This window comes from Dermochelys coriacea, chromosome 9 (genome assembly GCF_009764565.3).
Source record: "Dermochelys coriacea isolate rDerCor1 chromosome 9, rDerCor1.pri.v4, whole genome shotgun sequence".
NCBI lineage: Eukaryota > Metazoa > Chordata > Testudines > Dermochelyidae > Dermochelys > Dermochelys coriacea.
The window spans coordinates 99,677,354-99,704,496 of NC_050076.1; the positions used below are offsets into that span (position 1 = coordinate 99,677,354).

Here is a 27,143-nt window from a genome sequence, read left to right on the forward strand (position 1 = left end):
GGGTACCAGTATAATGCCACATGATGGATTTCTGTTTTTCTCAGTTCACTTGTTTAAAAACCTAGATTTTGTGTGCAATTGCCTACGTTAAAAGAACATATTAAGGTTGCAAAGTCAGGTCTTCAAAGATAGGAAATTCCAGAATTATGGTTGCTTCTTCAACCTTAATTTGCCCCCCGGTGCATATGTCCTGCATATCCTATTGGAAGGGGCTACTTCCAGGAGTGGGGCAACCATGTCAGAGAATTGGGACTGGCTAATATAGTGGAGTCAGTCCTGCAAACAGTTCTTTTAAGACTCACAGTAAGGCAACTTAAGATGGTGGTCCCTTGTCCCAATAATCAATAGCTGCAGTAGACAAGTCCCAGATGGAAGAGTTATGATCTAGTGAAGCATGGGATAAGGAGCTGAGGTTCCAGGATTCTTTTCCTTGCTCTCCCAGTGATTCATTGTGTGACTGTGAACAAGTCAACTGGGCTAGGATTTTTAAAGGCGCTTAAGGGAGAAAGGCACGGACTCCAACTGACTAGCCATGGAGTTAACCATCTCCCTCCCTTAGAATCTTTGAAAATCCCAGCTTTCCTCTCTGTGAGTCAGCTGCCCCATCTGTAAAATAGTGCTAAAAATACTCACCAACTTCTAAATAATTAACACCTGTAAAGTGCTGAGAGCTCTTTGGGTGAAAGACATGCTAAGGGCCAAGTAACATTCTTACTGACCATCATAAGGTAAAACCTGAGTAAATTAAGTGAAGAGTATTTCTGTGACGTCTGTCTCACTCAATATCGAGTAAAGGTACTTCCTCAGGACTCACGCCTGCTTTACTCGTATGAGTTAATTTCATTGACTTCCCCCAGAAAGTGTGTGACAGGACCACTAGTTTTTCAGTATTCAAGCAGACTATCCAGAACAGCTAGTTACACAGTTCCCCTGTAAAACTTCATGTTTGCTATCTAGTTTTATGTTTAACTGAACACGGTAAACTGAAGTGATGTCTTGCTATCAAACACCTGTAAATGGGAACAAATTGCAATGCAGTCACCAATAATGAGTTTTTTCAGACCATAAATTCTATAGTATATGCACAAGCAAAACTCCCATTCAAGGACTGTCACTTGCATTTAAATAGCACTGTGACATGGTGTTTCATTCCATAGCATCTACTATGCACAGTTATTTCTGACTTCTGCCCTATAAAATCCAGTGCTACAAACATTCTCACAGAGCCTCTGTGCTTTAGTCCACTATAAACAATGCATAAAAATTAGTGTTCATTGAAACCTTGTAATTCTGATGAATGGCACATAAATCACAACACATATATTTGTAACACCCATTGCTATCCCAGGTGAGCCTTTTTGTTTATTTGTTTCTATTTAGTATATAAGAGATTGCTCAGAAATTTCACTTGTTAAAGTAGTAATAAAAAGCAAAGGAAGAAATATATAGTGTATGCAAATGTTCCTATAAAATATATCCAAGATTTGACACAAGACTCTCAAATATAATTAAACTTTACAATCCTCCTGTAAGTAGGTTTACAAAACTATAGTCTTAGTCTTTGAGCAAAACAGGATTCCATAGCCTTTATTCTAACTGAACATCTACCCAGTTTTCTGAACTTCCTAACATTACAGGTGGGGCTAGTAGCACTGCCCATCATAAAACTCTGGTTTCAGTTGCTTATAACTTTGCCAGACTTTAAATGTTTGATCTGAAATCTTCCACGCCAGGTGTCTGCCTCCGGCTGAATTTTATTAGAAAATTTCAGCCAAAAACAGTTCTGCCATTTCTAAGAAGAAGGCTGGGGAAAAGTACCATGTTTTACCCATGTTGGAAAATTGTGACGACCTTTTCTTGGAATAAATCTAGCACCCCATACTTTAGAGCAGGGGCTTGAAATTAGGTAGGGGAGACACCCGAGTATCAGGAATGTGCCTTTTCCCCTCCCTATGAAAATCTGCCCAAATATGGCCAAGTTATAAACCTTTGAAAAAATCACAGTTTGCAGATGCTTAGTGGAAACTTAGATTTTTGCTGCTAAATCCCCAGAACATTTTGTCCTCAGTGAGCATGCTCCATCCCCTCACAGCTCCTAGTGCTGAACAGATGACACATGCACTGACCACACACAGTGCTGAACACGCTACAGCCCAGAACTAGGGAAACTCAGAATAACTTTCCCCGTAGGTGCTGCTGCCAGCTGCTATGGGACAAGTGGGGCCAGATACCAGAACTGAGCCCCTTTCTCTCATGTGCTCTCAATGACCATGCAGCTGTCACCCAGGCAGAGTAGAGGGGGGCTCGACAAAGAGACTGGGACTAGGTGCGGGGGGGGAGGGAGTTAGAAGAGAGAGATTTGATAAGGAGCTAGGTATTTGGGAGGGGGAAAACTGGGACTGGCTAGGCAGAGACTGGGGCAAGGAGCCAAAGAGAGGATGGGGGGAGATTGAGATTGGATGAGGAGCCCAGGGAGGGAGACTGGGAATGATAGTCAGTGGGGGGAAGGTGGGGAAGGGAGAGACAGATTGGTCAAGGAGCCAGGAGGGGGCAACTGGGACTGGCTGAGAGGGGAGCCTGAAACTGGATGTGGCGTTGGGGGAGAAAGTAGGAGACAGGGAGGAGATTTGGATTTGGACAGTGAGCCCAGAGTGGGAAACTAGGATTGGATTGCAACTGGTACTGGGATGAGAAGCCTGAGGACTGGTACAAGAACAGCCTGGAGGAGATGGGGCAGAAGGGGTCAAGCTTAGGGGAAATGGGAAGAAAAGTCTGTGCCCGCTACAGAACACTTCCCGCCAGAGTCTGGAATGAAACTCACCATTTCTCAGTTGCTAGCAGATATCCAGGTATCCCACTGGCAAAGAGTGTATCTCATCCCCCTCTAGTGCTGGTCCACATAGAGGATGACAACCTACTACTGCTATAAGTTACTCTGTTAGTTCAAGTGACGGGTCTGTTTGGTGGATCTAGAGGTTCCAGCCCTGCTGATGCCTTGTGGGTGTCAGTATGATGTCACATGATGGAATTTCTGTTTATGATTTTTCAATTTGCTTTTTAAAAAAAAAAAACGCTGGAAAATATACCCTCCCTCCAAATCAAACTGTTAAAACAACATTAATAAAGATGCAGAGTCAAGCATTCAAAAGTTAGGAAATGCCAAGATTAAAGTTGCCTTAATTTGGCTCCCTTGTGCCTAAGCATTATGGTAGAATCTCATTAGAAGATCACATACTATTTTTCCCATAGGACCCCTGCCTCAGTGAGTGCACAGGACGGACTTGCTCTGGGGTGAATCAGGGTTGTGTAGTAAAGGAGGCTGTTGTCTATAGACATCCTGCTTCATTTGTTGCAGAAGCTGGAAGGTGTGTAGTGAAGGAGGCAGAGGACTGGTGGAAGAGAGGATGTTCTCAATGTTAATGCAGTTGAATGTTGCCCTGGAAAAGTGGAATCCATCCCTGCCTCTCTGCAGGGATAGCCTCCTTGCCCAGAGTTCTTATGTGATGCTGGGCAAGTCACTTAAACCAAACCTGTCACAGAGGATTATTAATTGTGTGTTCCTCATTTTTGGGGTGCTCATCTTGATATCCTGGGGTCTGATTTGCAGAAAGGCTGAGCACTCTCAGCTGCCACTAAAGTCAGATAATTAGCTCTCTTCCAGTCTTCTGGAACTTCCCCAGTTTTTCAAGGCTTACTAAAAATCAACTCTTATGGTCCAGTGAGCTCCTAAGCCAGCTCTTTTAAAACTCCTGGATGTAAATTATCTGGACCTGATGATTTAAAAATGTCCAATTTTAGTAGCTTCTGTTTAATGTCCTCCTGAGATACTAGTGGAATGGAATGAATGTCTCATCACCATATGACATTATCATCTTTTTTTCCATAAATATGGAACAGAAATAAGTACAGTTCTGCCTTTTCTGTATTATTATTGATAATTCTACCATTTCCACCAGTAATGGACCAATACCATTTTAGGATGCTTTTTTCCCCTGATATATTTAAAAAAACTCTTCTTTTTCTTAACTCTGCTGACCATAGATTTCTCCTTGTGTCCCTCTGCTTTCCTTATCAGTTTTTTTACAATCTCTAAATTCTGATTTATATTCATTACTACCAACTTCCTCTTTCTTCCATTTGTCTTTATAGCTGCCTTCACTTCCCCTCTACACCAGTATGATTTTTTTAACTGGTAACGTCTTCCTCAATTGTGGATTTTTCAGCATTTAATTAGGTGTTCAGCATTTAATTAGGTGTTCTTAAAAGACTGCCAATTATCTTTCACATTTTTCTGATTAAATAATTCCTCCCAGCTGACTTGGCTCAGTTGTTTTCAGCTTTGTGAAATTGGCTGTCTTAAAAGACCAAGAACATGTATTACCAGTCTAGACTTTATTCTGCTTGCACATTTTAAGTGTGATCAAGTATGATCACTCGTACTTTAGCAAACATTAATTTTAGATCTCTGAACAGTTCATCTATGTGCTAGGACCAGGATGGCTGCAACACTTTTTGAGTTAGGAAATTGTCATCTATAATGTTTAGAAATTTCAAGGATGTTTTAGTACTGGCAGCATGAGACCCTCCAGTATGTCACTCAAATTGAAGGCCCCCAGATCATTTAAATGAGTTATAACCATTTGTTTTAACATTCCAATTATGATGTTGCCTTTCCATCTGGTTAGAAGAAAGCATTTTAAAATATCTCGAGGAATTGTAATATGTAGGTGCCAACAAGACAATATAAATCAATAGTCTGCAATACTGTATAGATTGGGTCTAGTCCCCACTCCTCAACCCTCCCCTTTTGCTAACACACACACTCCTAGTATATAGCATTTATCACAGGCTAAAAGGGAAAGTGTTTTGGGGTGCCCCATGTCTTGTGGGAACATGTCACTGGACCTGTTAGGACATGATAGGTCACCTTCACTGCTGGCCTAACTCTATTCAAGTCAAAGGGGTTAAGTTGCATGAGAATTTGTCAGTCACTTTTGACTGTATCATTACAAGGGCTCAGATCCTGAGCTGTGGCCTAGAGGTACTCAGCGCAACTCAGACAGCGAAGATCCAGAAGTGTCTTTGAACTCCTTTTACCTCCCTCAGTGCCGGGCCAGCTGTATGCCAGGTCAATCCCTCAGCACAATTTACCGCAGCCTGAGGGGTTGCTCTAAGTTGTGCCAGCTGCCAGTAACCCCTGAGGAGCTGTTACACCAGCTAGGAATAGTCAGGGTGCAGGGAGGGCCTGGCTACACCAATTTTCCCCCATCCACACCCCCTAGGCCAACTTCATAGGAGCCTCTACAGCAGCTTTGTGCCACTGGAGGATGCTTGTATGCTGGGGTGATCCTCCTGCGGCCAGTTATGCCAGCACTCAAGTTGCTCTGCACCAGCAGCAGTTTGGTGTTGATGAGCCCTAATGGAGGTCAGAATCTGGCCCACATTGTTTCTGTTGGTTTGGTTTGGTTTTCTGAAACTTAGCATCTGTACGTTACATAGGAGTTCTTATTTGTAAATGCAAGTGAAAAAGCAAACAGTGTTTGTCTAGTGGTCATGCTAGGTCCAACGATAAGCTCTGAAGGAATTACAATTTATAGTGTAACTAAATTCAGTTATTTTCAAAGTGTCTCTATACAGCACTTTAACATTCTTGGCCTCAGACAGTATAACAGGTGAAAGCTGTGAAGTTTGTAGATTTTACTTGTTCTTTGTCATTATATATTGCTGTGCAATGGCAAAATGTCATTTCCAGGAGATTTCTATGTTTCATGCTACCTATGCCCTGTTTTTATCACTACCTATATCCTCAGGGAGAAAAAATGATTGCTCACTACTCACTGCAGTGTAGATGAAGGTCAGTGGTTGGAACTATGTTGTCAAAGTGCCAATAATCCTCCCTCCAGCTGATGATATTTCCTGGGGAACACTTCTTTAACTCACTCTGCTGTCTTATTCTGTCCCACAGTTGAAAGTAGTACAAGCTGCCAATGAAGCTGCTGCTGCCCCGAATGATGTAGCCATTCTGAATTTTGTGCAAATGTCCTAGCACCAAGCTCCCATCTGGTTCCAGGCACATGGTTCCGTTAATCACTTTATCAGACAATAGGTTGCCATTGTGGTAGACTTGCAGCAGTCTCTTATTACCATCCCATAGACAGCACACATTGTGCCATATAAAAAGAGTTAAATCAAGCTCAATGTCTATCTTTATGCCAAAAAGATACAGACTTAGAGGTTTGTTTTCACTGCCGAGTCTGAGCTCGAGATCATTTATGTCAGTGGAGTTGCTGTTGTTTGTATGGTATGAAAATGCTGTCCAAGAACTGACATTTGTGGTTCTGTTTAGATCAATGCACACAGTGAATTGCCTTAGTGGGGGGGTGCTGTTGTTGGCCAAGGATACTTACTTATCATTCCTTCCAAATAAATCTAGTTTTTTTTCCTTTCAGGAAATTTGTTTCTGTAAAAATGGTGGGGAGGGCAGGGTGTGTAAAAGAAGAAGAAAATCTCACTTTTCAGAGAGAAAACTGCAACATGACCTCATTCAGGTACTTCTCTATTAGGATAATTGCTGCATGTAAATGGATTGTGCACATCCCATGACAGCCATTTTCCAAATCACTCTCTTTAGCAATATCACAAGATGATCAAAAAATTAAAGGGTTATTCTATTTCTGGCTCCTTCTCTCTTTGAAATGCAGATCTGAGGCCTCCTACACCACTGACAAAGAGAGCCTAAGTGGGTCTGATTAAACAAAGAAAAGCCAGGGATTTTCAAGTCTGTTAAATTGAAATGGGCGCAGAATTCAGCTCTGGATTTCAAATGCCCCAACACTGAGTGCAGGTATTTGGATCAGAGGTCCTGCTTCAGCCCACTCTGAATATAGGAGCTATTGGCAGAATTTGGATCTGGGTTTGGAATTCAGATCACACACAAATTTCAATGAGACCCCATGGGTGCATGTTAGGGCAGAATTTGGCCACATGGGCCTCATTCTCTGTTCTGCACTGGCCCTTTTGCCCTGCTAAGCCAGTTCTGTACTATAGGAGATCCCCCCTACACAATGGGAACGAATGGCTGGCCATGTCCTCATGGCTCCCAGTCCCTTTGCACCATCAGAGAGGTGCAAAGGAGCCATAGCAGAATGGAGAAGTGAGGGTCATAGGCGCTGACTCTATGGGTGCTCCGGGGCTAGAGCACCCAGGGGGAAAAATTAGTGGGTGCTATGCAGCCACTGGCAGCCAAGCTCTCCTCACCCCCCGCCTCACCATCTCCTCCTCCTCCTCCCACCCGAGCATGCCGCATTCCCGCTCCTCCACCTACCTCTCAGTGTTTCCTGCCCGGCTGGAACAGCTGTTTGGCGGCATGCTGGGAGGGAGTGAGAAGAGGTGGGGCCAGGGCAGGGACTTGGGGAAGAAGTTGGAATAGGAGTAGGGAGGGGGCGAGACTTTGGGGAAGGGGTTGGAAAGGGCAGGGCTGCATGGAAGGGGTGGAGTGGGGTCGGGGTCAGGGGGGGAGGTCAAGCACCTAGGGGAAAGCAGGGAAGTCAGTGCCTATGCTGAGGGTCTTATATCCTTGACTTCCATGGTCACATTCATGCAAGTGACAATAACAGGATTGGGCCCTTTGGGAGTATTCAGAAAAGTTGGGATAGTTTTCTTCTTAATTTTTTTTTTATTCTTGTTAGCTCTTGCTGTCCTTATCTCCTTAGCCCTAGTGTTGCAGTATTGTCAGCATGTCTGTAACAATCCACCTGCCCAACCCTGGGTCAGAAAGTTCCTGATTTTGCAACCTTTAATCAGACTGAGTAGCAAACAAATAGTCCCACTGGAGTCATCACCTTGCCATAACCTTTCCCAAATGTGTATAAATTAAAATCCTCAGTCCTACACAAAATTAGGAAAGCCTGTAATGTTTGCAGCAGTTCAGTCATAGGTGCAAGTCTGGGTACTTCCCTTCCAGCTGTTTGCATCAGAGAAGCCCTGGCTGCCAGCACAATGCAGAGAACCTCTCTTCAGCTTTGCTTGAAACAAGAGGCACTCATACCCTGCCATGACTTACTAGAGCTACACTCCCAAAGATGAAGTCATTACTCAGTGTGGGTGCTTGCTGCTGCTAACTGTTCCCAGCACCTGACTGTAGTCAATAAATATTATTGAGTTGGTTAGGAAGAAGGGTTGGAATATTTTGTTGCTTCTTTTGTCTTTATGATCTGTTTAGAACCTAAATAAGCGCTAATGGAAAAAGAACATATCAACTGCAATCCAGCAATAAAACTCTGTTTCCCTTCCAAGAGCCCAGAGTTAAGGTGGCTGCTGCTATCAGAGAATTAAGTTAAGCTGCAAAACTGAACTCTTTATTCTATACAAAGCCCCACAGAACATAAAAAGGAGTACTTGTGGCACCTTAGAGACCAACATATTTATTTGAGCATAAGCTTTCGTGAGTTACAGGTCACTTCATCGGACTTTTTGCGAATACAGACTTATATCTAAATTGGTTGGTTTACAACATAGAGCCCAACCCAGCAGCGGGAATCCCCATGAACATACTTCTGGGCATGAAGTCAGTGGACATATCGCCTGTCAGGACTGCAGAATAAGGTCTATAATGGAGTCATAACAGAAGGGGACCAACAGACGGAGATCATCATTTTCAGCCCAAGTAGAGTGGATTCAGTTCTCAAACAACACAACAGAACACAGCACAGATCTTGGTCATCCTTTGCATAGTTATAAAAGGGCTCTGAATCCAGCTTCCTGGAATTCCCCCAGTCTAGGGTAACCCCCAGGTGGCATTAGGTTGGCAGAACTCTTAGGCTTTATGCTCAGAAGGAACCATCATGATAATCTAACCTGACCTCTGCATCCTTCCTTCATGGGTGGCCAAGCACTACTATGCTCCAGCAATCTCCAGATCATAGAGCAACCCCTTAGGAGCCACTGCAGCCCTCAGGCTGCTCTAAACTGCATCAGGAGTTAATTTGACCTTTGGCCAGTTCTGAGACTGGGGCAGGAGTGTGAGTGAAGGTAGTGTAAATCCATCTCTTCCCTGCTGTGAAGAACACAGCCCAGCCGCAATTGAGGCTACATCTACACTACAGCACTTACAGTGGCACAGCTGCACTGCTTGTGGTGGAGACACTCTAAGCCGATGGGAGAAAGCTCTTCCTTAGGCTTAATAACTCCTGCCTCCACAAGAGGCAGCAGCTATATCCATGTGAGAAGCTCTTGCTTCATGGTGAGAAACAGCTTTGCAGCTGCAGTGTTTGCACAACATATGGCAGCAGAGGCTAGATCCTGCCCTAGGTGGAAGCAGCCAACATAGCAAATAAGAACCAGGACACTGGCAGATATATCCAGCTGGTACCAGGCAGGATCCCTGAGGGCAGGAAGTGCTGCTGAACTCAATTTCCTGCTCCTTACAGCAGGTGCAAAACATGCCATGTCCAGCTGCTGACTAGCACTTGCTGTTGACTGCAGCATATGCCAGGAGTCAGCTGGGGCAGGGTGACTGGCCAATTACCTCTCTCCCCCTGGGTGCTAGTAGTAGAGGTTCTTCACACCCTCCTCCCAAGTCCTTGTGGATCAGCCAGGGGGCTTCAGCTCAGAGTCAAGGGTTTACAGATTAGAAATAACTATACCTGAGAGAAGGAAAAGACTGGCTGTGACAATCAGGCCACAAAGAAACTTGTCAGGAAAGTGGTGTACAGGACTCCACATAGGTGTCTTCATTTCTAGACATATTCTGAAAGAGATGGTAATACTTTATTCATTGCACCTTAGGCATTCAAAACCCTTTACACAGATGACTAAACAGTATAATCCTCATATCACAGATGGGAAAAGTGAGGCATAGACAGGTGAATGACTTGCTCAGGATCACACAGAGAGTCAGTGGCAATCATAAAAAAAACAATCCAGGTGTCCTGACTTCCAGTCCCCTGCCCTAACCTCTAGACTTGCTGCCTTCTTATAAAGCAAGACATCCCAGTTAACTCATGTGATTAACTAAAAAAATCGCAGTTAACTCATGCGATTAACTAAAAAAAAATTAATCACAATTAATTGCAGTTTTAATCGCACTGTTAAACAATAGAATACCAATTGAAATTTATTAAATATTTTCGATGTTTTTCTACATTTTCAATTATATTAATTTCAATTACAACAGAATACAAAGTGTACAGTTCTCACTTTATATTATTTTTATTACAAATATTTGCACTGTAAAATGATAAACAAAAAATTAGTATTTTTCAGTTCACCTCATACAAGTACTGTAGTGCAATCTCTTTGTTGTGAAACTGCAACTTAAAAATGTAGATTTTTTTTGTTACATAACTGCACTCAAAACCAAAACAATATAAAACTTCAGAGCCTACAAGTCCACTCGGTGCTACTTCTTGTTCAGCCAATCACTAAAACAAACAAGTTTGTTTACATTTATAGGAGATAATGCTGCCCTCTTCTTATTTACAGTGTCACCAGAAAGTGAGAACAGGCATTTGCATGGCACTTTTGTAGCCAGCATAGCATGGTATGTACGTGCTGGATATGCATTCGTATGCCCCTACATGCTTTGGCCACCATTCCAGAGGACATGCTTCCATGATGATGACGCTCATTAAAAAAAAGTGTTAATTAAATTTGTGACTGAACTCCTTGGGGGAGAATTGTATGTCCCCTGCTCTGTTTTACCTGCATTCTACCATATATTACATATTATAGCAGTCTCGGATGATGACCCAGCACGTTGTTCATTTTAAGAACACTTTTGCTGCAGATTTCACAAAATGCAAAGAGGTACCAATGTGAGATTTCTAAAGATAGCTACAGCACTCGACCCAAGGTTTAATAATCTGAAGTGCCTTCTAAAATCTGAGAAGGACGAGGTGTGGAGCATGCTTTCAGAAATCTTAAAAGAGCAACACTCCGATGTGGAACCTACAGAACCCGAACCACCAGAAAAGAAAATCAGTCTTCTGCTGGTGGCATCTGACTGAGATAATGAAAACGAACATGCGTCGGTCTGCACTGCTTTGGATTGTTATTGAGCAGAACCTGTCATCAGCATGGACGCATGTCCCCTGGAATGGTGGTTGAAGCATGAAGGGACATATGAATCTTTAGTACATCTGGCACGTGAATATCTTGCGACACTGGCTATAACAGTGCCACGTGAATGCCTGTTCTCATTTTCAGGTGACATTGTTTGTCTGAGCGATTGGCTGAACAAGAAGTAGGACTGAGTGGACTTGCAGGCTCTAAAATTTTACATTGTTTTATTTTTGAATGCAGTTATTTTTGTACATAATTCTACATTTGTAAGTTCAACTTGCATGATAAAGAGATTGCACTACAGTATTTGTGTTAGTTGAATTGAAAAATACAATTTCTTTTTCTTAAAGTGCAAATACATGTAATTGAAAATAAATATAAAGTGATCACTGTACACTTTGTATTCTGTGTTGTAATTGAAATCAGTATTTGAAAATGTAGAAAACATCCAAAAATATTTAAATAAATGGTATTCTATTATTGTTTAATAGTGCGATTAATCGTGATTAATTTTTTTAATCGCTTGACAGCCCTAGTTTTTATATTTTCAGTAACAACCTTGCTTTCTTCCAATTTAGACCATATTTTGGAGATTCTATCATCCCCTAACATGACTGAAAATTAACTCTTGTTAGCAAAATTTGTGTTAACTATGTATGTCTAGGTTGGTATTTTCAAAGGAGCCTAAGAGATTTAGGCACCCAAATCCCATTAAATTTCAGTGCTCTCAAGGTTCATTTGAACCTTTTAGCCCTAATGTCTTAACTCAAGGACACAGATAACGCTGTGTATTAAAAATGGTATGTGCCCAGGAGACAACTAGAATCAAGTTTAGAAGTTTCTTGTTCCTATGCAAATATTTTTTTTTTCATCTAGGTCAAAGTCCTGGACCTTGCAACATTTAAATATTATTAGCAAATAATTTGATACTAAAAAGATGTTACTTGTAGTCTGTTCCTTGTGTTGCATATACCCAAGACTCTTCAAAGCAGATGAAAAGTGAACTGGTAACCTCCATCCGTTTCCTAACAGTTGTTATAACAAATTAACACACTGCAGATGAAATTATTGGCTAACTATGTCAACATTACTGGATATATCACACAGATTCTTGGGAAGCCGGGACTAGAATGCTGCTCTTTCATCTTCCCAAAATGTCTCTGGGGCTAGATTCCCAAAGGGAACTTTGGCTGAGCATTGCAGCACCTAACTTTTAGTTACCCTTCTGCCAAATGGAATTCACAACCCTGAATTAGGGCACCCAGGTCCCTATATAATGCATGAGGGTAGCTAGGAAGTTAAAAAGGATTCACAGAAGCCCACACGCTGACTGGGGAGCTGCCTAAGCTAGCCAATAGGAAATGCTGAGGAGAGGGATGGGGGCCAAACCCCACTCCTCAAAGGGAATTAGAGGCCTGAGCCTTGGCGGGAGGGAAGTGCCTCTGTGCATCCAGGATTCACAGCTCTGAACCCTCTCTGGGAGTTAGGTGCATAAACCAGGTCAGTCCTTTCTCGAGAAAAACCAAGGAGAAAGAGACTGTGGAGATCATATCTCCCTTCTAGCCCAGTGGTTAGAGCACTCACCAAGCATGTGGGATACCATTCTGCCTGATGTGGAGCAGGGTCTTGACTCCAGGTCTCCCACCTTCCAAGTAAGTGGCCTCACCACTGGGCTGTGGGGTATTCTGAGGTGTGGCTCTCTGTCTCTTCTGTTGAAGTTCTTCCCCTCTGTACTACAAAATTAATTCACTAGGCCAGAGAGACAGAGAGCAAACAAGAGCAATTGACTCTAGAGCGCAGAGATTAGGGCACTCAGTGAGGATTTGGGAGACGCACTCCCTGCACCACCAACCTCTGTGTATTGTGGAGGGCCCAATCCAGTTGATGTGCTCAGAAGCTGCCCTCCAGACAGCTGCAGCGGCACAGGAGCTAGCAAACAGAGCTCTAAACAGGGGAGTTTGAGTGGGAGTTTGGATTGTGGTGCTTGTTTGGGGTTTGCTTTTGCTGGGGGGGGTGGTCTTTTTGGTGTGGCTTGTGTTTCCCAGATTAACAGGATTTAGGTGGGAAGGAGATGACAGATACAGAGGCAGCTGTGGGAGTGATTCCTGTAGTGAAAGACACATTGAGGATGACTGGATGTGGAAGCTGTGGTATGTACATGATCCTGGAGGGGGGAACCGGTAAGAGTTTTTTCTGCATGAAATGTTGTCTGATAGAGCTGATGGAGGAAAAGATCCGAGGTTTGGAGATGCAGGTGGAAAGTCTGGTTGAGTTTAGGAAGGGGTTTGAGCAGATGATGGAGCAAAGATATGAGGTATCTGAAGGGAAAAGCTCAGACTCACAGATGGAAGCAGGGCTGGGGAATTTTGAGGAGAGACTGGATGAGGAAAGTGGTCAGTGGAAACATGTGACTCAAAGAACCAGGCAGAGAAAAAGACGGGCTAGTGAAGGAGAAATAGAGCTTAGGAACAGGTTTGCAGAGTTGGAAAATGAAGAAGGGGCTCAGCAGGTACTTGTTGAAGGTGGAAGTGTAAGGAAGAAGAGAAGAGAGGCTAGTCCTATAGAAAAAGGGGAAGAGTCAAGGGAGACTACACCAAATATGAGCCCCAGGAGGATACAGGATGGGTTGAAGAAGATTGTAAGGGAAAATAGGAATGGAAAGAACTTGCAGCCAGAGGGAACAGGGGAGAGACTGGAGAATAGCACTGTCACCAGGAAAAGGCAGGTCTATGTGATCGGGGACTCTCTATTGAGAAGAATAGACAGGCCTGTAACTAGAGCTGATCCTGAGAATAGAAGGGTGTGCTGTCTTCCAGGTGCTAAGATACGGGATGTAGACCTGAGGTTGAAAAGGATCCTAAAGGGAGCGGGAAAGAATCCCCTAATTATCCTTCATTTGGGAACAAATGATACAGCTAGATTCTCGCTGGAAAGTATTAAGGGAGACTATGCTAGGCTGGGGAAGACACTTAAGGAAATTGAGGCTCAGGTGATCTTTAGCGGGATCCTTCCTGTTCCTAGAGAAGGGCAACAAAGGTCTGACAAGATTATGACTGTCAACAGATGGCTTAGGCAGTGGTGCTATAAGGAGGGCTTTGGGATGTATGGCCACTGGGAGGCATTCACGGACAGAGGTCAGTTCTCTCGGGATGGACTTCATCTGAGTAGGGAAGGAAATAGACTTCTAGGATCGAGGCTGGCACAACTGATAAAGAGAGCTTTAAACTAGGAATTGGGGGAGATGGATGGGAGATGTCCAGAAAATCTCCACGCCAGATTTTAGCATTGAGAGGGAAGAAGATGAAGTAAGAAAGGATACAGCCGTGGGTAGGAGAATGTATACAAGGAGCGAGGGCAGTGTGGATACTAGTCTAATAGGTTATACTGGCTGTAGAATGACTGTGCCTAATAGGGTACAAAATGTGAGTGAGTCCAAACAGCAAAAATTAAGATGTTTATACACCAATGTGAGGAGTCTAGGTAACAAAATGGAGGAACTAGAGCTACTGGTGCAGGAAGTGAAACCAGATATTATAGGGATAACAGAAACATGGTGGAATAGTAGTCATGACTGGACTACAGGTATTGAAGGGTATGTGCTCTTTAGGAAAGACAGAAACAAAGGTAAAGGGGGTGGAGTAGCATTGTATATCAATGATGAGGTAGAATGTAAAGAAATAAGAAGCGATGCAATGGATATGACAGAGTCCGTCTGGGCAAAAATTACATTGGGGAAGAAAACTAGTAAAGCCTCTCCTACGATAGTGCTTGGGGTGTGCTATAGACCTCCGGGATCTAATTTGGATATGGATAGAGCCCTTTTTAATGTCTTTAATAAAGTAAATACTAATGGAAACTGCATGATCATGGGAGACTTTAACTTTCCAGATATAGACTGGAGGACCAGTGCTAGTAATAATAATAGGGCTCAGATTTTCCTAGATGCGATAGCTGATGGATTCCTTCATCAAGTAGTTGCTGAACCGACTAGAGGGGATACCATTTTAGATTTAATTTTGGTGAGTAGCGAGGACCTCATAGAAGAAATGGTTGTAGGGGACAATCTTGGCTCAAGTGATCATGAGCTAATTCAGTTCAAACTAAATGAAAGGATTAACAAAAATAAATCTGCAACTAGGGTTTTTGATTTCAAAAGGGCTGACTTTCAAAAATTAAGGAAATTAGTTAGAGAAGTGGGTTGGACTGAAGAACTTATGGATCTAAAGGTAGAGGAGGCCTGGGATTACTTTAAATCAAAACTGCAGAAGCTATCGGAAGCCTGTATCCCAAGAAAGGGGAAAAAATTCATAGGAAGGAGTTGTAGACCAAGCTGGATGGGCAAGCATCTTAGAGAGGTGATTAAGAAGAAGCAGAAAGCATACAGGGAGTGGAAGATGGGAGGGATCAGCAAGGAAAGCTACCTAATTGAGGTCAGAACATGTAGGGATCAAGTGAGACAGGCTAAAAGTCGAGTAGAGTTGGACCTTGCAAAGGGAATTAAAACCAATAGTAAAAGGTTCTATAGCCATATAAATAAGAAGAAAACTAAGAAGGAAGAAGTGGGGCCGCTTAACACTGAGGATGGAGTGGAGGTTAAAGATAATCTAGGCATGGCCCAATATCTAAACAAATACTTTGCCTCAGTCTTTAATAAGGCTAAAGAGGATCTTGGGGATAATGGTAGCATGACAAATGGGAAGGAGGATATAGAGGTAGATATTACCATATCAGAGGTAGAAGCGAAACTGAAACAGCTTAATGGGACTAAATCGGGGGGCCCAGATAATCTTCATCCAAGAATATTAAAGGAATTGGCACCTGAAATTGCAAGCCCATTAGCAAGAATTTTAATGAATCTGTAAATTCAGGAATAGTACCAAATGATTGGAGAATTGCTAATATAGTTCCTATTTTTAAGAAAGGAAAAAAAAGTGATCCGGGTAACTACAGGCCAGTTAGTTTGACATCTGTAGTATGCAAGGTCCTGGAAAAAATTTTGAAGGAGAAATTAGTTAAGGACATTGAAGTCAATGGTAAATGGGACAAAAATACAACATGGTTTTACAAAAGGTAGATCGTGCCAAACCAACCTAATCTCCTTTTTTGAAAAAGTAACAGACTTTTTAGATAAAGGAAATGCAGTGGATCTAATTTACCGAGATTTCAGTAAGGCATTTGATACCGTGCCACATGGGGAATTATTAGTTAAATTGGAGAAGATGGGGATCAATATGAACATCAAAAGGTGGATAAGGAAGTGGTTAAAGGGGAGACTGCAACGGGTCCTACTGAAAGGCGAACTGTCAGGTTGGAGGGAGGTTACCAGTGGAGTTCCTCAGGGATCGGTTTTGGGACCAATCTTATTTAATCTTTTTATTACTGACCTTGGCACAAAAAGTGGGAGTGTGCTAATAAAGTTTGCAGATGATACAAAGCTGGGAGGTATTGCCAATTCGGAGAAGGATCGGGATATTATACAGGAGGATCTGGATTACCTTGTAAACTGGACTAATAGTAATAGGATGAAATTTAATAGTGAGAAGTGTAAGGTTATGCATTTAGGGATTAATAACAAGAATTTTAGTTATAAGTTGGGGACGCATCAATTAGAAGTAACGGAAGAGGAGAAGGACCTTGGAGTATTGGTTGATCATAGGATGACTATGAGCTGCCAATGTGATATGGCTGTGAAAAAAGCTAATGCGGTTTTGGGATGCATCAGGAGAGGCATTTCCAGTAGGGATAAGGAGGTTTTAGTACCGTTATACAAGGCACTGGTGAGACCTCACCTAGAATACTGTGTGCAGTTCTGGTCTCCCATGTTTAAAAAGGATGAATTCAAACTGGAGCAGGTACAGAGAAGGGCTACTAGGATGATCCGAGGAATGGAAAACTTGTCTTATGAAAGGAGACTTAAGGAGCTTGGCTTGTTTAGCCTAAGTATAAGAAGGTTGAGGGGAGATATGATTGCTCTCTATAAATATATCAGAGGGATAAATATAGGAGAGGGAGAGGAATTATTTCAGCTCAGCACCAATGTGGACACAAGAACAAATGGGTATAAACTGGCCATCAGGAAGTTTAGACTTGAAATCAGACGAAGGTTTTTAACCATCAGAGGAGTGAAGTTTTGGAATAACCTTCCAAGGGAAGCAGTGGGGGCAAAAGATCTATCTGGTTTTAAGATTCTACTCGATAAGTTTATGGAGGAGATGGTATGATGGGATAATGGGATTTTGGTAAGTAATTGATCTTTAAATATTCAGGGTAAATAGGCCAAATCCCCTGAGATGGGATATTAGATGGATGGGATCTGAGTTACTATAGAAAATTCTTTCCTGGGTATCTGGCTGGTGAATCTTGCCCATATGCTCAGGGTTTAGCTGATTGCCATATTTGGGGTCGGGAAGGAATTTTCCTCCAGGGCAGATTGGAGAGGCCCTGGAGGTTTTTTGCCTTCCTCTGTAGCATGGGGCATGGTTGACTTGAGGGAGGCTTCTCTGCTCCTTGAAGTCTTTGAACCATGATTTAAGGACTTCAATAGCTCAGACATGGGTGAGGTTTTTCATAGGAGTGGGTGGGTGAGATTCTGTGGCCTGCGCTGTGCAGGAGGTCGGACTAGATGATCAGAATGGTCCCTTCTGACCTTAGTATCTATGAATCTATGAGTGCATCAGCCAGATCAGGCCTTGCAGGCGAGATAGGTGGGGGAGAACCTACCTTGTGAATCCTGCTGTGAGTTAGAGGAGCTGAGCTGCTTGGCAGTGTCAGGGCTGAGGTGACTGTGTGCATGCCCTCCACCAGAAATGTAGGCATCTAGAGGACGGTTCTGTGGAATTCAGGTACCTACAAGGTTAGGTGAGCTGAGCATTGGTTGAAAGCAAGTGGTGCCTTAATGTTGGATTTAGGTGACTAAGTCCACCTTGTGAATCCATCTGCAGACCTTCATCATGGCACAAAAGATCTTGCTTCGGTGCAAGTAGCAGATTCATTCTTCTCTCGTGTAGGAGATGCACACAGTACATTGCAACTTCTGAACCAGCACAACTGGCACTTGGGGGCTGATCAGGCCCTTTATGCCGTGATGTCTTTGGGCATCATGAACTTGCTTCTGCTCCTACTGAAGTCATTGGCAAAACTCTCATTGATGTCAGAGGAAGTTACTGCATGCTCAGCACTTTTGAAAAGCAGACCAGGTAAGTTACCTAAATGTGGATCTTTGAGTCTAACAACATAGGCCTCTGCTTTTGAAATCTCAGCCTCAGTGTTCCAGACTGACAGCTGGGCAGCTCACAGGAGCATTACATTCATTCAAAAACGATTCTTTAAAGTACCATAATGCTTCCACCCAATGGTCTTGAATGGAGATAACATGTGAGGACAGTTACTGATGTGCTTAAGTGTTTTCAGCATCAGGACCTGTGTCTATACTGTATTTGTATACATCATGATTTGATTAGATTGAACAAATAATTCTTCACTACTGAGCTGCAAAAACAATTTAAAGTGGGGTAAGGGAACCATGTTAGGAACACCAGCTGAAGACTAGGCCCTACTTTTTTTTTTTTTTTTTAAATTTAAGAGGGAGAGGAAGAAAAGTCAATGGTTTAATTTAGCACAGAAAATATGGGAAAGAACTAAGTCAAACAAAATCAGCTTTTCTCATTTTTAGGCCTTGTATGCACACAACTTTCACCAATTTAGTAAATCTGATGCCACTATTATTTTCGTTTAAGAGAGGCTTATAGTTCTGTTCAGCTTAAACCTGTTCTCAATAAATTTAAGCTAAACCAAAGCAAGCCTGATTTAAACTGAAATAAGTGGGTCCACACAGAGCTTCGCACCAGTTTGACTAAGTCAGTTTAAACTACCTTAGTTAAAGCTGTACTATTCTGTGTCTAGAAAAGCCCCTAGCTGCTAGCTTTGTCTCTTGAAAGTTCAGGAAGGTGCTGAACACTCCTGTGAGTTATCAGCATTTCCCACATTCACTTCAGTGAGACTCAAGTGCGAGCTCTGCAGAATTGAGTCCGTAATTAACAATGTTGTATTTAACTTGTAAACTGTGGGGCCAGATCCTCAGCAAATGAAAATTGTCATAGCTCCAATAAAATCAGTGATTTCAAGGGAATGTGCGGATTTATGCCAGCTGAGAATATTGCCTTGCATTCTGTGCTAATAGTCATTACAATCTGAGCTCTGTGAAAATGGAAATCGTCCCTCTATAGCCAGATTAACTAAACATAAATTTAGTTTAATAAAGCAACTGAACTAATAATAGATATCTGCACAGTTACAGTGAAGAAAGCAGATTACTGCACTTGTGAAACTAGTTTAAAAGATTTTATAAAATGTAGCAATTAGAAAAAAATTGTTTAACTTTCTGTTACTTGTCTGACACAAGCAGTTGTTCTTATACATTTACTCCATTTATATATAAAAACTTTATAGCCATTACAAGATACTTTTCAAAAACTCACCTGGTAGGGAGGCAGCAAATGAAAATCAAGGTAGATTTTTGCCAAACACCGCACACATTTCACCCTTTCAAACAACAAAGTGCATTAAGTGGATCAGCTAGTGAATTGCAGATCTCCATTTTGATTTCTCACCCCTTAGAGTTATTGAAAAATCTGCTGTAACAACAAACCTGTCTGCCTGCCTTCTCCTTTATTACCCTACCTGTGATTTGTTGACTCCTGCCATACCATTTCACTGACAAATCATTTTGTCCTTCTCTGCAGCCTATACGACATCACAGGCATATCCATGGGGGATAAAATTTGATGTGTGTTGAAGAGCGAAGTCCAGAGTTTACAACATTGTCAAATGTCAAGTGGAATTGAAAAAGATGTGCTAAGGCATCTTCTGCTCGGTTCTGTTTAGAAAGTGACAGAGGTCTGAGTAATGGCTTCAATTTCCCCAGAATGGTTCTCCACCCTCTTCTCTCTGTGCATTACTTCTTAGCAAAGATCCTCTCCTAGGATCATTTGCCCTTCCAATACTTCATTTTTCCCGCTACTTGGTTCTAAAACCATTTTATTCTGCCAGCTGCCAGGAAAGACTCTATGGATCAGAGGCTGACAGTCTCTCAAAAGAGTAACATCAGGTTATTTTACTCTCTCTCCATGGTATCTAGGTATCCGATACAGTATGAAGATTGACATAACATTTTAATTCAAGATGGACAGGTTCTTGCCATCCTAGAGCTTGGCATTTCTTTACCTCTTCCTCTCCACTTGGCATCTCCATCTTCCAACTGCTGTTATTGTTAGAGGGCTTTGGAGAAAAAGTGAGGTTTGAACAGAGCCCTGAAAGGAGTCTGGATGGAGCTAATTCGTGTCTCCTACTGAGTGGATAGTATCCCACCCAGAATGCCTTGCCTCTTGCTCCCAAATGTTACACTCTAGTTAACTCCCATTGCTGGACCTGAGCAAGGAAGGAGCAGCCAGGCAGGTGAAGGGGACCCAGTACTGGGTCCCCTATTCAGCAAGAGGCCTAAACAGGCCCCAGCTGCCTCCAGCTTCCATCCAATCCTCAGCCACGCTACCCATCTGCCTCTATCTTTCCCCTGGCATCCCACCTTAGTTCCCACAAAGCCTCCTTCCTTAGGTACCCCCATTTCTTCCACAGACACCTCCCACAAGCCCCGCTGTCTCCAGCTTCTCCCTTGAGTTCTCCGCTGGACAGCTCCACAAACCTAACTACACCCAGTTCCCAGCTACTTTGGCTTCCCCCGGATACCCTCACAAACCCACTGCCTCCCTGACTGCTGCCATCCAACAGCCCTTACTCTCCAGACACCCTTCAGGTCTCATCCACCTGCCACTGCTGCCAAGCCCTGTGCAGTGCCATGTCCTGCTCCCACCCCTGCTTGGGCAGGGTTGTTGACCTTATGTTGAAGTTTATGGCCATACAAATTTATGGATATGCACATTATTTAAAAAGCTATACTGCAGATATGTAAAATATTTAATGAGCTAAATTGCCTATTTTGAAATAATTTGCATGAACTATCTCTCATGGAGCTGCACAACACTTGGCAGCTGTGTTCAGGTACTCTCCAAATGTAACCCTGCGCAAGGCTTTTAAAAGCCACCTACAGGTTGTACCAGTTAAGACTTTATGGCTACTTTGCATCCCTAGAGGTACAAGTGTTTTTATTGTGATTTCTATGTGCCGTTACACAAAGCACACAGAACAGCACACAGAACTTCCCTTTCTCCCCCTTGCAATACCCCTCTATTTGTTTTTCTGGTGTTTAGTTCAGAGGTACGTTTAATCACATTGACATTTTTACTGTACTTTAAATAATGGGTTTTTTTGTATTTACTAGAGGTGATTGAGAGAGCCTGGAGAACCATGCTGGGATAGGCTATGTTAATATCAATTACCCATCATTCTGACAAGTTACATCAGAGGTTTGGTGTAATAGCCAACAGCCCCAGATCCTCGAGTGAAAAATCTCTTTGGGAAGGTTAGAGGAAGATGTGACACAAAAAGCTAAAAAATCTCAATATGAAATAAATGTAATGAAATGAAGCTTGTACAAAATGGCTCCGCCACAAAGGCCACGTTTGGCTGTTCAGACCCAAACAGAATGTTCAGTTGCACAAACCTTCTTAGGGTGTTTTTGCTCCTCTTTGGATATGCAAAGATTTTTGCCATGGAGGTTTCTATGGAGACTTTTAAAATTTTCCAAATTTCAGTGTACTGTAATTATGTCAAAAGCCTGTCTGCTGGGAGTCTGAGTGTCAGAATGAGGAATGCGGATGTGTGGTTCACTAGCATTCTTGCCACCGACTACTTTATTGAAATGGAAAGATTCATATGCCCCGAGCCTTAATAGCTGCTTTCTGTTTCTTAGACCTTTCAGCACAGAATGGCTGTCCTCCTTCCCAAATAACTCCATGAATCATTGTCTAAGTAAATGGATAAAAAGAAAAGGAGGACTTGTGGCACCTTAGAAACTAACAAATTTATTTGAGCATAAGCTTTCGTGAGCTACAGCTCACTTCATCGGATGCATTCAGTGGAAATTCAGGTGTCTGTGTGTGTATATAAATCTCCCCACTGTATTTTCCACTGAATGCATCCGATGAAGTGAGCTGTAGCTCACGAAAGCTTATGCTCAAATAAATTTGTTAGTCTCTAAGGTGCCAAAGTCCTCCTTTTCTTTTTGCGAATACACACTAACACGGCTGCTACTCTGAAACCTAAGTAAATGGGTGTGCCCTTTTCAGAATACCTCAACTCTGCATTATGCATCAGTTAATGGTGTTTGGAGAACATTCATTTCCCAGTTTGCCTGAGCTTCCTTTATACAGCTGGACATTTATATTTGATCCCCAAACTAAACTATGTGTAATTATGGGAGAGTTGCTATCACATTTATTCACTTTTGTTATTTAATTCTATCACAACTGATTGAATGTTAAAAGCATGGATGTGTACAAACAGCTTTCTTGTTAGAGTCTCCATATTTTCTAGTAGATAGATCTACTGTAGCTATCTGCATATCCCTGAACAAAATGCAAGTATATATCTTTTAAGCCAAAAAAACTCAGATTGTTGTTGTCAAGGTTCCTTCCCCACTCTGAACTCTAGGGTACAGATGAGGGGGCCTGCATGAAAGACCCCCTAAGCTTATTCTTACCAGCTTAGGTTAAAAACTTCCCCAAGGTACAAGCTTTGCCTTGTCCTTGAACATTATGCTGCCACCACCAAACGTTTTAAAAAAAAGAACATGAGGGAAAGAGACCACTTGGAGATGTCTTCCCCCAAAATATCCCCCCCAAGCCATACACCCCCTTTTCTGGGGAAGGCTTGATAATAATCCTCACCAATTGGTACAGGTGAACACAGACCCAAACCCTTGGATCTTAAGAACAATGAAAAATCAATCAGGTTCTTAAAAGAAGAATTTTAATTAAAGAAAACATAAAAGAATCACCTTTGTAAAATCAGGATGGTAAATACATTACAGGGTAATCAGATTCAAAACATAGAGAATCCCTCTAGGCAAAACCTTAAATTACAAAAAGACACAAAAACAGGAATACACATTCCCTCCAGCACAGCTTATTTTACAAGCCATTAAACAGAAGAAAAGCTAATGCATTTTCTAGCTAGATTACTTACTAACTTTACAGGAGCTGTAAGGCTTGCATTCCTGATCTGTTCCCGGCAAAAGCATCACACAGACAGACCAAACCCTTCCTCCCCCCCATTTGAAAGAATCTTGTCCCCTCATTGGCAATTTTGGGTCAGGTGCCAGCGGGATTACCTTAGCTTCTTAACCCTTTACAGGTGAAAGGATTTTGCCTCTGGCCAGGAGGGATTTTTTAGCACTGTATACAGAAAGGTGGTTAACCTTTCGTTTATATTTATGACAGTTGTAGTTGGAAATATTGATATCACTAAATGTTTAGAAGTGAGGCATTAAGTTTCAACAATCTTTATTAACATTTGCCTTAATCTGTATTAATATTATTGTTTTATTTTATATTTATGGTACAGTAGCTCTAAGAGGCCTCATTGTGCTGTACGTTACACAGACATATACAAACAAAGACACCAGTCCTGCCCCAGAAAGCTTACTGAGCCTATATCCATAATCACCCTCCACTTCTAGACCAGAAGCTTGCTTACACGCACCTACAGTACATTTCCAATAAGAGTTAAAATCCCTCACTATAAGCCTAATCCAATGCCCATTGCAATCAACAGAATGTCTCCCTTGACTTCAGTGGACTTTGGATCAGGCCTATCCCCTCCCACAATTATATACTGATCTGAGAACCACCATATAACAACCACTACTCCAAACCTCCTCCACTCTACATACTTGTTATGGGTCAAATATACTAACATCTTATTTTTTAACTTTGATAAATATATGCAAGAAACTTGAACTTTTCACAGCCCACTGTCCCACTATGGTCCAAGTATATGGCAGAGGGTATAAAAATGGGCTTACAATGGAAACTCTTCACTCTTATACTCTATGTCCCATGGAACTTGCACATTCTCCAGACTGTCTTCTGTTGCTTATAAATTCTACACCACAGCTCAAGCACTTTATAATGCTTGCACAAACATTTAAACAACTTCCAGAGACTCAGATTTGCATCTAAGAACTCCAAAATGTTTCACCCTCCTTATTAATATATTAATTCTTATTAAGCACAAATGTGTAAAACAAATGTAAAGTTTATAAACCACTCCAAGAGAAGTCTACAAACTCATCTCCTATGAACCCATCCCAGGGACTGTCTACATGCTTCCCAAGATACACAAACAAGGAAACCCAGGCAGATCCAGTGGTGCAAGTAGAAGTCATTTCTTGCCGGTACTGCACTCATGGGAGGGACACAAAGGGGGGGGCATGTGACCGCCCCATGTTACCCTCCATATGACTCCTCCCCACCCCGCCCCTTGCTTACAGCCCCAATGCTCTCCCCATCCCCTCGATACCCCCCTTACCTGTCTAAAATTTTAAAATGATGCTTTGGGCCCCTGATGCCACATGTACTTCCAGGTGTCATTGAGAATCCAGCAGCACTCCAAATTGAAAACTTCTTAAATGAAAGCATCCCACTTTCTCTTAACACACTATCAGTGCCTCCCTTATGTCCAAACTAAGCTTCTGCCAGCTTGCTTTTATCTAAGTATTGCTCTCCGCCAGGCACTAGAAAAGCAAAGATGCTGCACCATCTGGGTTTGATAGAAAAGAGGCATAGAACTGTGTGTGCCATGTATACCTTGATAGAACTACAGCCCAAATTGTTTTATTATTTTCCTCAGCATGACATACAAGAGGGGCAATCAAAATCAGCCTGGCAGAACATTCATGAGAACTCGCTCTGGACAAATAAGCAATTGATCAAAATCACATTCTCTGATCTCTGGGTGCCATGTACTGTTCCCATTGAAATCAAAAGGAGTTTTGCTATTGAGTTCAATGGGAACAGGCTTTGACATTTGGAGAGGAAAGAACAAAACCACTCAAGCAAGGGCTATGTTGCTTATACCACAGGTATCAAAGTCTGCTGACTCATGAGAAAGTCAGCAGACATCTGATCTTTGCCCATTGCAAGGGAGAAATCAGCAATCAGTGAGGCTAGAACAGTCTCTGTACCATATCCAACTCATAAGTCCATCTGCAAAGGATCAAGGAAATATGAAGGTTTCAGATTACCTTAAAGTCCTCAGTCCCTTGATTAGAATGCTCCCATTAGTATATATTCATAGTCCAGAGGTTGGAGCAGGAAAGAGGCCGGAGCAGGAAAGAGGCAAAATGGAGATGTTTCCAAGCCAGGGCCTTTTAGCTTCTGCCAAGTGCCAAGTAAAGGGAATTCTGTTCTCACTGTGAAAGATGGTGTTTGGAGTCACATGGGCAAGTTACATGTCCATCACCCCCACCCATATTCTAGTTAGACCATTCACAAAAAGTCCATTAAGTGCAGACAGATGTTTTCCAGGGTCCATTGTGAACTAAGTGTTCCTTAATGGGCCATTCAACTTGACTTGTCCCTTCATGTGCTGGCTAAATACCTTGTGGGCATTACCACAGCAGCAAACATGTAGTAAACATAACTAATAGTCATCATTTCAGATACCAAGATGAATATACATGCATAGAAATAGCATAATCATAAGTACCAGCTATTTCACGTACATGAGTATTCCCAAAAGAGATTCTGAAAAATCACACCACATACCTGAGACCCTATGTGCCAGCACCATTCCCCACTAGAGTTTTGTTATCTGTTATGTAATAACAGATATGGACCCAGTGACATGACTCTTTTTAGCCTAAAAGGGCAAGGTTAATTTTTAGCTGTTCAGGTGTGACTGCATCTTTAGTCAGTGTGTACAGACTGGCTGGCATACATTCAGGTTAATTGGCTTCAGTGTTCCTTTGCAGTTAACTTTTTGTTCATAAACCTGGTAGGTGCTGAGGTGGTTTGAAGCATAACAGTTTTTAAGTTTGCAAATCTGTGGACCTCTGCCTCTTTGAGATTTTATGATTATTATTTATGTATTTTTTGCTGGTCATAATGTGGGAGGGTATCCTCTCCGCCCACTGCTCATGAGGTTATGTATGTGGCTTGTAGCACTCTTCTGAACACCAGTTGGAAGGAATTTTTTTTTTCAGTAAGTGTGGACTGATTCTTTTCTCTTAGAAGGCATGTCATTTTTTCATGTACACACTGATTAACACAGAAAACAATTGGAGCTGTTAAACTTTCTTCAAATTTCATAGAAAATTAAGTTCAACTATATTTTCCAGTACAGTGATGAAATGGGTGTTTGTATATACAAATATCAACATGCTTAACTACTCACTTTCCCTCCAAATATGTAGTATTTCAATCTGTTTATATGGAATATGGAAGTTGGGTGAGGAGCCATTTCAGCATATGTATGACTTATTAAAAGACAAATTTTAAGTAGAACTGTATCCTAAACTGCTGTATGGTATTGTACCCCAACATTGCATTTCAGTGGGGGATTCAACTTCCTTTATAGGAACAGAACAGCCCCTTGAAACTCATACCACAAAATTGGTCTACAGTCATGCAAATAGTCCCATTGTCTTCAATAGGATTGATCAAATGATTAAGGGTTTACAGCAGGGGTCGGCAACCTATGGCACGCGTGCCAAAGACGGCACGCGACCCAATTTTTAATGGTGCGCTGCTGTCTGCCGGGGACCCCAACAGACAGCAGTGTGCCACTAAAAATCCTGCCCGGCCCGGCCCGGCCTGCTCTTCTCCGCCCCCCACCCACTGCTCTCTCCTTACAGGGCAGGCAAGCTTCCCGCTTCCCCCCACCTCTTCCCCCGGCGTGCTGGGTTCCTGCCCCTCCTTCTCTCCATCCCTGCGGCCGATCAGCTGACAGCCCTTGCTACGGAGGGGGAGAGGGAAAAGCGGAGCTGCAGTGCGCTTGCGCTCTCTGCTCCGGGGACCTTGAGGAAGGGGGTGGAATCGGCATATCCCCTCCAGCCCCCTGCCATGAGCGACTCAGGGCAGGGGGATGGGAGCACCCCCACGACCCCAGCCCACACCCCCAGCCTTGAC

The 27,143-nt window shown here is 42.5% G+C and overlaps 2 protein-coding genes and 1 long non-coding RNA gene across 3 annotated transcripts in view; 2 read left to right on the plus strand and 1 right to left on the minus strand.

The window, feature by feature from the left end:
• LOC122455714 overlaps positions 1 to 21,986 on the plus strand; it is a 42,219-nt gene extending 20,233 nt beyond the window's left edge. The window contains exons 2-3 of the long non-coding RNA XR_006274144.1: positions 5,966 to 6,548; positions 21,397 to 21,986. This is a non-coding gene — a long non-coding RNA (uncharacterized LOC122455714). The remainder of the gene's footprint in view (positions 1 to 5,965; positions 6,549 to 21,396) is intronic.
• The window catches only part of MAP7D3 (MAP7 domain containing 3), a 253,954-nt gene that overhangs the window by 114,188 nt on the left and 112,623 nt on the right, over positions 1 to 27,143 (plus strand). The window lies entirely within an intron of this gene.
• Positions 1 to 27,143, minus strand: part of LOC122455712 (cell wall protein DAN4-like) — a 91,157-nt gene that overhangs the window by 21,176 nt on the left and 42,838 nt on the right. The window contains exons 2-3 of the mRNA XM_043492121.1: positions 19,539 to 19,602; positions 9,645 to 9,748 (exon numbers count right to left, since the gene is read on the minus strand). Of these exons, the coding sequence (XP_043348056.1) occupies positions 9,645 to 9,735 (91 nt within the window). The 5' untranslated portion in view covers positions 9,736 to 9,748; positions 19,539 to 19,602. The remainder of the gene's footprint in view (positions 1 to 9,644; positions 9,749 to 19,538; positions 19,603 to 27,143) is intronic.